Source organism: Pagrus major, chromosome 15 (genome assembly GCF_040436345.1).
Source record: "Pagrus major chromosome 15, Pma_NU_1.0".
NCBI lineage: Eukaryota > Metazoa > Chordata > Actinopteri > Spariformes > Sparidae > Pagrus > Pagrus major.
In genome coordinates this window covers 31,988,705-32,001,262 of record NC_133229.1, presented here as the reverse complement: position 1 = coordinate 32,001,262, position 12,558 = coordinate 31,988,705, and the positions used below count along the sequence as shown (strand labels likewise).

The 12,558-nt window shown below is 41.0% G+C and overlaps 1 protein-coding gene across 7 annotated transcripts in view; it reads right to left on the bottom strand.

The window, feature by feature from the left end:
* rtn4a (reticulon 4a) overlaps positions 1–12,558 on the bottom strand; it is a 42,382-nt gene that overhangs the window by 12,925 nt on the left and 16,899 nt on the right. Inside the window, exon 1 of one of the 7 annotated variants that reach the window (XM_073481830.1) lies at positions 7,152–7,432. The exons of 4 other annotated variants lie outside the window; for them this stretch is intronic. In XM_073481830.1, the coding sequence (XP_073337931.1) occupies positions 7,152–7,254 (103 nt within the window). In that variant the 5' untranslated portion in view covers positions 7,255–7,432. Of the gene's footprint in view, positions 1–1,397; positions 1,429–7,151; positions 7,433–12,558 lie in introns of those variants that run through there. 2 more of the 7 variants (XM_073481831.1, XM_073481828.1) reach the window with 2 other exon arrangements.

Below are 12,558 nucleotides of genomic sequence, written 5' to 3'. Positions count from 1 at the left end.
CATATTAAATCAATACGTATGTTTATTGTGAGTTGATCCCCAACTTCAAACAAGTGTTGTCAAAAATCTTGATAAATTAATACATACTGAATATTAAAACAGATTAAATGCTCAACTTCTGCACTAATGATACACCAATACCAGCTTCAATTCTCTCTCTCTGTCTCTCTCTCTCTCTCTCTCACACACACACACACACACACACACACACACACACACACACACACACACACACACTACTTTAGTGTGGTATCTAATGTTTGTCAGTCTTTCTTATGTTCTCTGCTACTAGCCAAGAAAAGATGTATCTCGTCTTGATATTTACATATAAATATGAAATTTCATGCCCTTGATGGGTCAAATGTTCCACATGGCATCAACATGACACTGAATATCAATATTTTTCAAGATGTTGCATCAAACTCGTAAATGTCAGCATCATGACAACACTACTGTACACACTTCTTTGACAATCAGCTACCGAAGTGGAATAAATAACCCTGATAACATGCAGAGAAATCAATCACATCAACCAATAACACATCTATCAGTGTCATCTGTGACAGTCTGCTCAGTACAATGATCAGCTGTCGCCTGGTAAACTCTCACTTCATTATACTGCAGTTATCTTAACAACTGTGCTTTTGAAGCAGATCTGTGAACACACACACTACAGACAGACACACATCCAGTACAGACGAGGCCTCTGAGCATCAGCTGCTTGTTCACAGTCACTTCATCAGAGACAGTCGAGGCTTTATATTCGGGAAGCTTCTCTCTTATTGAGCGCAGCGGCTGTAAATGTGGGCGTTGACAGCTAGCTGCTACGTTAGCTTAGCTGACAGCTAGCTCTCCCCCGTTATCTTACGGCTCAGTATGCTAACACAAATGTTATTAGCAGCAGCTGTGGTCGGTAGTTTGACAGAGAGCCATTGTCTGGATGTAAAGACACGGACCCAACAGCCAACATGAGGGGGGGAGGGTCCGCGGTCCAAATGCGGCTGCCTGGCTACATATGGTAGCAGGCGTGCTAGCATCGCCGGAGCCTGGCTAAAAATAGACCCCGCATCACAGCGTGCTAAACCCCGGCCGCTGATCTCGTTTCACTTCTCGCTATGTTTAATCCCCCTCTCTTCAACATGGTCAGTGTCCCGAAAAGTTTTATTATCCTCCCGGGGGGGGTGTCTGCCAGCCCCCAACGGCAGCCCGGTCCTCACCGCGGGGACAAAACGTCAAACTGTCCGGCATGACCTCCGCAAGAGACCCGCTCTGCCTCCAGCCCTCCCCGGACTGAAGCCACAGTCCCGCTGCTCACGCAAATACTGAACCGGTCATAAACGCGACATGTGAAAGAGCAGAGAGACGGCCGGTAAACACAAGATGAGAAGCAGACTAACCCCGTTTAGCGTCCATCTTGAACCTCCGCTCAGCAGCAGCAGCTCGGCGGCTCCGCCTGGCTGACGAGAGGTGAGCGAGGGGAGAGAGACACCGAGGAGGAGCGGGGGAGAGAGAGACACCGAGGAGGAGCGGGAGAGAGACACCGAGGAGGAGCGGGAGAGAGAGAGACATGCGCAGCTCGGTCCCTCTCAGTGTGGACGGATGGACGGTTCATATACTGTTAAATACTGTTCATATACTGTTAAATACTGTTCATTAATGTTCATATACTGTTAAATACTGTTCATATACTGTTAAATACTGTTCATATACTGTTAAATACTGTTAAATACTGTTAATTAATGTTAAATACTGTTAATTAATGTTAAATACTGTTCATATACGGTTAAATACTGTTAATATACTGTTAAATACTGTTAATTAATGTTAAATACTGTTCATATACTGTTAAATAATGTTCATATACTGTTAAATACTGTTAATATACTGTTAAATACTGTTAATTAATGTTAAATACTGTTAATTAATGTTAAATACTGTTCATATACTGTTAAATACTGTTAATTAATGTTAAATACTGTTAATTAATGTTAAATACTGTTCATATACGGTTAAATACTGTTAATATACTGTTAAATACTGTTAATTAATGTTCATATACTGTTAAATACTGTTACATACTGTTCAAATACTGTTAAATACTGTTAAAATACTGTTAAATACTGTTAATTAATGTTAAATACTGTTAATTAATGTTCATATACTGTTAAATACTGTTACATACTGTTCAAATACTGTTACTTAATGTTCATATACTGTTAAATACTGTTAATTATTGTTCATATACTGTTAAATACCGTTAAATACCGTTAATTAATGTTCATATACTGTTAAATACTGTTCATATACTGTTAATGTTAAATACTGTTTAATACTGTTAATTGATGTTCATATACTGTTCAAATACTGTTAATGTTCATATACTGTTAAATACTGTTAATTGATGTTCATATACTGTTATATACTGCTCATTAATTCTCATATACTGTTAAATACTGTTAATTGATGTTCATATACTGTTAAATACTGCTCATTAATTCTCATATACTGTTAAATACTCAGGGACCAGATGGGTGTTGGTGTTTACACCGCTTGCACAGAATCTTTACAGCGGGCTGGGCCTGGGCTAGCTAGTTAGCATGCTAACTTCCCTGCAACACAATAAATAAACGTTTTGATGATTTTTGTTAATTTTTGAATGTTTTTAACTTATATTATACATTATATATATTACATATTGCCCCTTTCAAACTTATTTTCTTCCTATGAAATTATAATACAGAAAAATGTGTTGTGGTGTAATTTCTAATTATCAAATTCAAGTGAAGTTCACGGTTTCAGTGCTGTGAATTAGAAAATAAAGTTTATTGTTGTGTATTGTATAAAAGTATTTGATGACCACATTTGAGGGATCATTGCAAAAACTTTGTGTACATCAGCCAATATTTTAATATCAGAAGTTTTACTACTGAATATCAATAATGGCCCCAAAAAGCAGCTATCAGTCAGCTGATCAACAAATCTGCTGACGGTCCACATTTTACTTTATAGGGTAAGTGTAGTGAAGTAGGATGTTAATGTCTTGTAAATCACTGCCTTACTTAATTTATATAAACCAGCAGTTAAAAAACTTCCTTTCATTCAATATGATCTCATCCACATGACACTGATCAATGACCATGAGTCAGTGACTCTGATCAATAAAGTAGGTTTAATGAATGACCTAACCCCACCTGAGGTCAAAGGTCAACCACAGCAGACAGACAGAGAGTTGTTACTGGATACATGTGAGAGGACATCGTTATCATGAAGACATGATGGGTTTTCTAATGAGAAGGAGGAGAAAGGTGGAGGAGGAAGAGGGTGGAGAAAGGTGGAAGAGGAGAAGGAGGAGAAAGGTAGAAGAGGAGAAGGAGGAGAAGGAGGAGAAGGAAGAGAAAGGTGGAAGAGGAGAAGGAGTAGAAAGGTAGAAGAGGAGGAGGGTGGAGAAAGGTGGAAGAGGAGAAGGAGAAAGGTGGAGGAGGGTTTAGGAAGAGAAGGAGGAGGGTGGAGAAAGGTGGAAGAGGAGAAGGAGAAGAAAGGTGGAGGAGGAGCAGGAGGAGGGTGGAGGTGTGTTACACAACTCGGCTGTAAAAAGAAAACTGGCTCCAGAATACCAATCAAAGAGATGAAAGTTAGGAATTCTGATCCGACCAACTGAAACAGAAGAAACCCAAACATCAGATCTGAGAGGTTTGGGTCCATGTAAGGAACTACGAGCTGTCCAGGAACACCAGGTGCATGCTGGGAGAGCGGCTGTCCGACAACTGAGCCACTGGCTCCAAAACAAAGACAAAACCAACGAGGTTTCAACCATCAGGCCTGATCAGATGTTTTTACAGGTGAGCTGAATGAGCTGCAGGAGAGCAGCTGTTTAGTTTATGTCTCTCTCCCCGCTGCTCTAAAGTCACAACACATTCCTGGAGCTTCACAGTAAAACGAGACTTGATTACACTGGATGAGCTGTACGGAGCCATTTTATGTTTTTTTGGTTGTTTTTTAAGTTTTAAGGTGTAAGGCTTATTTAGGAAGTGATTGATGCCAACAGTAGCAAATGGGTTATTTTCCTTGAAATATGGCCCAAGGCCCCCCAGAATTTCACTACCCATCATTTTTCAGTCCCTAATTGATCGTGATGGGGTGAAATCATAAAAATGTGTCAGATCTCTTATGCTCATATGATTTCCAACCTAGAAAACAGCAGCACAACATTATTCCAGCATTCAAGCTCCACACCTTGAGCATGACGTCAGAGGAAAATGGCTGCCATGCGAATATGTTAAATAGGACTGAAACTTATGATTATTTTCATTATCAATTAGTCTTTATTATTCAGTGATGTTCAGTTAACTTTCATGTAAGACAATATAAACAACAAATCCAAAAGCTGGAGGAATCAATTTTGATATTTTGAACCTGAAAAATGACTAAAATGATCAGTTACCTAAAAAGTCGCCAATTCATTTTCTCACTCGACTAATCTCATTCAGCTTTAGTCATCAGTAATGTAAAATTATATCTAATTTGTTCTCAATGGGCTAAAACAAAGATTTGATGATTGAATTTTGAAATAAGTTCAGGAAGTAGAGACGTGCTTCACTGATAAATGTCCCATTAGGATGTAAACTAACTGTAAATCTGCTTTACACAAAGAAACGGAGCAGAAAAACTGCTGCTAGCCTCACAGGACAGTAGAGTCTTCATTAGTGGCCGGACACTTTATAGAGAGTAGAGGTATGAACACATGATGACCTCAGTGTGGACGAGGAGACGAAGACGATGAGTCACTCTGTCGGTGAAAAATGTGTGAGAGGTCAAAAATATGATGACGTTCCTCATTCCTGAGCACAAACTGCAGCCGCTCAGCCCGGTTTACAACATAACGCCCAGTTATTACACTACTGATGCAACTACACAACCTCTAACACACATACAAGACCCACACACACACGCATAGAAGACCTACACACTGTCCCTCACACACACACGCACAGTTCTGCTTAGTCATTGTGCGACTCGGCCTCGTGGTGTCAAGAGACACAGCAGCTTCTTTCAGTCGTCCAGCCAACACGTTCTGCTCACCGGTTTAATGAACAGAACCAAACTGACATTCACACACACACACACACACACACACACAGCTGTTTTAATCTGCATGTTTGACCACTGACCAAATGACAGCGGCCATTTTGAGAGTCATTTTTAGCAGAAATGACAAACGTTAGCAACACAAGCTTCTCCACTGTGAAGGTTTGCTGCTTCTCCGTCTTTGTGGAATATTCTGGATGATTTTTAATCATTTTATACAATTTAATCAAGATTAAAGTCTTATCACTGTAAACTGCTTATCTGTGGGTTTCACACTGATGAACGCTCTTTGGACGTCTGGAACTTGTGAGCTTTTGTTCATTGTCCTAAAATGATTAATTTACTGTCGCTCCAAAACATAACAGATGAATGAGGCATGAAAGACAAACTACTGATGACTTTTAGACAAATTTTTGTGGTTTAACAAATGTCAGAATGTAGTGAGAAATGCACATTACAACTTCCCACATCCCAGAGTTTGTCTTTACATACTTGTATTCAGTTTGCTATAATTTTTGATGAGATTAAGCCACAAATCCTCAACTTAATGAAAAAAGCAAGACATTTTGGGTATTTTTGCTTGCTTATTACTTCAAGTTAGGAGTTTCACAAATATTCATGACAACTGTGATATTGAAAGATTAAATATTGATATTGTGTTAAGAAGACACATAGTTTAATATTATCTGATTAATCCAGTGAAGATGTTCAGCCTTGTGCATCTGTTGTCTGTGAGTTCATCTGGTTGCCTTTTCACTAATAACTGAGTAGCTGATAGTAAGTCTTCCTTCTGTACACGTTCTTCACAGTTACAGACCGCTACAGACAGCTACACACTCTACACACGTACTTTTTCAAGGTTAATTTATTCGATAAAAAGAGACAAAACACACAGTAAACAAAGTTACAGCTAGATTTCATTACTAGCATTTTGTTTTCAAATCCCAAAAGATATCGCAATAAAATTGTGAATTCATTTGGCAAAAAACCTGATACGATGACAGTCCTACTTCAAGGATTAACTTAAATAGTTGCAAATTGATGTTCTGTCTATCGACAGCCCGACAATGAAGCGACTGTTAATGACACGTTTAGTTTCTTAGCTCCGATGACACATCAGCTGGTTGCAGCGCGACTGATTCTCCATTTTCTACTTGAAAACATGAAACACAAAACGATCCTCGAGCTTCTGAAGCTGCATTCATTCGATCAGAACCACCAAACATGTCAGTGTGTCCGTCACACACAGTAAAAGCTCTGACCTGACTCTCCTCCAGCTCATTAGCATATCCCCAACACATTGGCCTATCAACACGCTGCCAGCTAACGTCAGTCCACTCCCTCCTCCTCCTCCTCCTCTCTACTGTCTACCTTTGCTCATAGTGCCTGACTGTCCAAAGGTCCTATCTGTGGCTGCTGCAGTCAACCAAGGACGAGACCTGCACCAGACGGTCCAGAAAAATCTGCAGTCATCTACCTGAGAAGACTTAGAGCATCAGTCCCGGTACACAGGTGAGAAAACATCAGAGGACTCACGTCATCAACAAAAAGTCTGTCACACATGAAGGAAGTGAGATGAAACACATGAACCAACCTGATTAAACTTTAACTTCCCCTCAAGAAGCTACAACTAAAGATGCTTTTATGGCTGCCCCACAAAATAAAATGCAAATATTCAACAGTCCAGAATTCAGCCTGACATTTTCGTTATCAAAGTTTTCCAAGCTTGTGTGAGCTGTGCTGCAGCGTCTAGTCACAGCTCCTTAGTTAGTCTGTTTAAGCATTAATGTCAAATCTGTCTTTCCTACAGCCTGACTGAAAGAAGAGCCAACGCACTGAAGAACAAGCTGGCAGCAGTGAACAGCTTCAGGTCTCTGGACGGTGACACCACCAGCCTGAGACTAACTGTGATAGCAGCGGAAGACAAAGACAGAAAGGTGGAGGTGTACCCTGCAGCTGAAGACAAAGACAGAAAGGTGGAGGTGTACCCTGCAGCTGAAGACAAAGACAGAAAGGTGGAGGTGTACCCTGCAGCGGAAGACAAAGACAGAAAGGTGGAGGTGTACCCTGCAGCTGAAGACAAAGACAGAAAGGTGGAGGTGTACCCTGCTCTCTCCAGTGCTGCGCTGCAGGCTCGCTCTCCTGTTTGTCCACAGAGTTGTTCTCCATGTCGTCCGGTCAGCAAACACACATTCCACACAGACAGAGACCGAACAGGCACTCAATGCAAATGTGAGTAAGTGTGTGTGTCCGGCTGCAGGAGGAAGAGGAGGAGGAAGAAAGAGAGGGAGGGAGGGAGGGAGGGAGGGAGAGAGGGAAGAACCCGAGTAAGGCTTCCTCTGGGGGAGACGACTGCAGCGAGCGAATGAGCTGTCAGCTGACTGTCTGCTGCCAGCGCTCTGACGCAGCAACTATAAACGTCTCTGCCTCCCCTCCTCCTCCCTCTCTGCCTCCCCTCCTCCCTCTCCCTCCCCTCCTCCTCCCTCTCTGCCTCCCCTCCTCCCTCTCTGCCTCCCCTGCTCCTCCCTCTCTGCCTCCCCTCCTCCCCTGCTCCTCCCTCTCTGCCTCCCCTCCTCCTCCCTCTCTGCCTCCCCTCCTCCCTCTCCCTCCCCTGCTCCTCCCTCTCTGCCTCCCCTCCTCCCCTGCTCCTCCCTCTCTGCCTCCCCTCCTCCTTTCTCTCCCTCTAACTTCCCCCAACCCTTATGTTTTCTCTCACCCTGCTCTCCCTTCGTCATCCCTCGTCCTCTCTCTGCTGTGTCAGAAGTGCTGATGCAGCAGAGAGACGAGCTGATGAAAGACTGAAAGTGATCCGGTGGATTGTCCTGCTTCAGTTGATTGTCCTGCTTCAGTAAAGATTTGTGTTTGTAACTACAGCAGGTCAAATAAATAAAAACATCCAGAGGGATAAAAGTGCTGCACTTCAACAAACTCCATGTCTTTTAAAGGATTTTACTCCATATTAAATTATAATAACAAATAATTACTTATACTTTTGTGTTTCAGTCACTGATGCATTATTAGTATTCAAAGAGACCAATAACATATCTGAAGCTGAAATGCATTTGTAGTAAAAATTAAAATCTTTGTCTCTTTAAAAAGTAAAGTTTACTCGAGTACAGTGTAGGACTGTACTCGAGTATTTCCATTTTCTGCTCTTTCATACTTCTACTCCTCTACATTTATTTATTAACTTTAGTTACTTTGCAGATCAGACTCTGTTAATAATCATATCAATGTATGTATTTTTTCAGTGCCGACACTGATTATTAGTAATCTAGGAGACCAGTAACTGATATTTGGTATTTATATACATTTACAGTAAAGATAAAAATCTTGGTGTCAAATTTAGAACCAGTGACAGAATGTAACAGCAATTACTCAAATACTGTCATTAGGTACAATTTTGAGGTACTTTACTTCATTATTTCCATCTTCTGCTACTTTATACTTTCACTCCATTTATTTAACAACTTAGTTACTAGTTACTTTACAGATTCAGATTATTCAGTGTTGACAGGCTGTGAGGTTTTTGGGTACCAGTTTGAGTATTTTTTCAAGTTTGTAATTTTACTCTGAATTACTTTGAATGCCTGCTACTGATCATGCATTAAACGTCAGCGGTTAAAAAGTAACTAATACTTTGAGTAGCATTTGAGAAGAATACTTTTACTTAAGTATGATTTTAATATCAGTAGTTTTACTTGTAATTGAGTAATATTTCAGTAATGTAACTGTACTCTTTCCATCACTGGTGACTACAGAGAGAGGACGCTGCATCACAGTCAATTTACTGCATTTTTATAACACTGACACTGATAATCTGTCTATCCTACTAAAAAATCACAATATTTTCTTATATTTACTCTTATTCAGTTCTTGTAGTTCTTGTACAACTACTTGTCTTGAGAAAACATTTAATATTTGAGATATTTGGCTCGTTGTATTACAGGAATGAAGGAAGAACATGTTTCTATATGTTAAGGTGAGGTAGAGTTTACAGTTACATTTGTACCTAAATAGATATTTTTTAGTACAACATCATCTGCGTCAGTTCAACCATTTCAATTATCTGTGTCTGTATCTGCACTCAGAACAGGTGGAGCTTAAACTGTAAGTGAGAGGGACTAACAGGAAGTTGTTAATTTAAGTTGCTATATTTATAATTTATTTGAAAATTATTCACAAACAGCCTCAGAACTGAGCTTCAGATCGAACATTTGGATCACAAGAGTCAGATAACTTTTACAGATAACTTGAAGAATAACCTTCCGTCAGCTACACAACGAGGGTTTTCCTTCATCAGTATTATAATACAAATATTATTGGATACTCATGCTGTTCAAAAGTACATGATCTATACTGGATACTTGTTTCAGCTGAATACTCGCTCATCCCGAAACTCTTTCATATAATTACCCCAACCAGAGTAAACTACTGAACTTATTCAAACTTTCCTGTCACCTTCACCTGCTGCCAACAAAGAGTTTAAACAAAAGATTAGAAAATAACGGCTGTTTTCTTGCCTTCAGCTCTTTTTCCACCTGCTGCCAAGACTTCTGGGAGTTTACATGTTGAAGAGCAGGAAAGTTCAGTTTGAGGGTTCGTCAGATATCTGACTAAAGCTGGTGCAGGTTTACAGCCTGATATGATCTGAGTTATGAGCTGCTGTGACACAGAAGTGTGTGGTATCTGATTAACTCGGAGTCAGACTCAGATCATCCGAGTGGTCATGTCTGTCTGCTTCCACTAGAGGGCACTGGCCTCACTTTATAAACTCTACCTCCTCACTCATCAAAACTCACTGAACTACAAGAGAAAACACACACACCTTCAGATGTGTGTGTAGAAAGAGAAACTCAACTTTATCTGAAACAGACTTCATACTTTTATATTAACACTGATAAGATTTAGGTCTACGTACAAGAAGAGAATAACAACTGAGATTAAAAACAAGATCAGTTATAAGAAATCAGAGCTCAGCACATTTAATTTTTTTAAAAATATACCAACGAGTTGATGAATGTGTGAACTGTTAGTGACGTTTCAGGTTCAGTGTCTAACTACTAGTGACCACCTGCTGGCTCCCTTATCGTTCGCTGCCCTGCTGGAAACAAACGTGCAGTTCATGAAACAGTGAACTTGAGTGATGAAAGAGTGAATAACTTCTTCACTGCTGCTGTAACCCACGTCATCTTTCACATCATGAAATTGCACGATTTTCATCATGTTTTCCCATACAAAATAAATGTGAAGCAATATCAAACTTCATGATCATGAAATAATTTGCACGTTGATTAGGTAATAATTGATGGTGTCAAATAATACTTACTGCAGACATGTTTTATATGTGTTTGATTGTTCAGACTTAAAGCAACATGAAGAACACGTCACCTTAAAATTCATCATGGGCTCGATGGGTTAACCCTAACCCTTGATGACCATCCCTCATCTATCAAGGACAAATTCTCATGACATTTTAAGTTATACATCATATTGGGCTTTTTTCATATTTCTACCACTTTAAACATGGAGTGACCATATTTATCAGGTTTAGACTGATTATGGGCCTGGCCGATATTTGCGGCTGATATTCAGCATGTAACTTTAGCCCCATCACACTGGCACCTCTTAGCCCAGTGTTTAGTTGATTTTCTGGGAGTAACCCCACAAAGTTGGGGCTAACCTGCTCTGGAGCAGCGCCAGCAAGCCCTAGGCTAAAGTCGGGGTTAGCCCACTTTGAATATGCCATTGTGAACACTTTCTCAGCCTGCGGCTAACAGCTGCCTTAGCCTGGGGCTAACAGCTCCCTTAGCCTGGGGCTAGGGTCAGGGTAAGTGTTCACAGTCTGATGGTGTTCACAGTCTGATGGTGTTCACAGTCTGATGGTGTTCACAGTCTGATGGTGTTCACAGTCTGATGGTGTTCACAGTAGGGTTGGGCGATATGTTAAAAATTTCCAACCGGCCACCGTCAGCCCATCAACCGGCGGTTGCCGATATATTCGGCAGTTGTGTGTGTGGCGGAGAAAAAAAAAAAGAGGGGGGATGTTGCATTCATGTGATGTTGGAAAAAATCTAAAAATGACTTTCAGAATGGGATAATTCACGTGAACGCCACCTCACGTCAGAAAAACAACTCGGTAACTCAGATCTTCTGACACCACATGAATGCAGCAAAAAAGTGTAGCGTGCTTTGCGGGCGCAGGGGGCGAGGCTGCAGAAGGACGCATTCGCTCACAGCCTCTAAATGACCAAACAGGTGGGAGATCAGGATAACATACCTGTCCTATTATAACGATCGGGGTGCACAACTGCACATCTTTTTTTGATGTAGTTCTCAAATATGGTTTATGAATTAACGTTACTTTCAGCTCAGTCATTTTGTGAAAGACTTGTTGGAAATCATGTGTGAAGCTGCCAGTTCCAATACGCGCACACTTTGAATTGTGCTCTACATAGTAATTATGAACTATATGTACCGTGTTGAATTCTGTGGAGGCAGACCATTAATTAAGCAAAATAAAATGACAAAAATCGCCCAAAAAATTAAAAAAAAAAAAAAAAAGAAAAGAAAGAAACCAACCGTGATGGACTCAGCCGATGGGTGATTGGCGATATAATCGCCCAAGCCTAGTTCACAGTCTGATGGTGTTCAGTCTGACGGGTAATCAGATCCTTCACTCATCAAATAAAAGAGAAATGTCCCACAAAGCACCGTTACAGAACCAAATAACAGTAACGTGGTAACTAGTCGTGTTTTTGGAATGTTCTCCCGTCAGTCGTCCGACTCTTCGTTACATTTCTGCCAGAAAAACAGCATATGTCCCCGGCAGCAGAGCCAGGCGGCTCCCGCAGTAAAATGGCGGTGATTATGTGACGTGATTCAGAGCAAAAGACTTTAACTCTCATGTCTTTGTCTCCTTCACTATTGTGTTGTTGTAGTTACTGTTGTCATGGTGACGGTCAGCCCTCCCGACCGAGACTTCAGGGAACTTTCCCCCAGAAAACAGCCTCCCTTCCCCGTGAGTGAGAGTCAGACAACGTCCTGTTTACTGATGGTGATTATGTGATGATGTAATTTAGAGCGAAAAACGTAACTTCACTTTCCAGGATGTTTGGTGGGTCAGGATCTCATCACAACACATTATAACTGCATCCATATGATTATAAACAGTCAGCGGTACATGTTGAGATTAACAGGAGGACACCACACAGATCTCAATGTCATGATGTGTACCGGCACGCCTGTTTTGGATCTGCAACGCCAGCGTGCTGTATGAATTGACACACTGGTGCGGCTTTACGCCGGCAAGGCTTGGTTCAGTGTGAACAAACAAAGGCGGAGAAAAGGCGAGCCTCGGCTGCAGCGATAATGCAGAGTCTCTGTGTGAAAAGGGCTGAAGTGTAACGGGACGATCAGTGAGGCAGATTTATGTTCAGCTCTGCACCTCAAGTTGCATAATGAAGAACATTT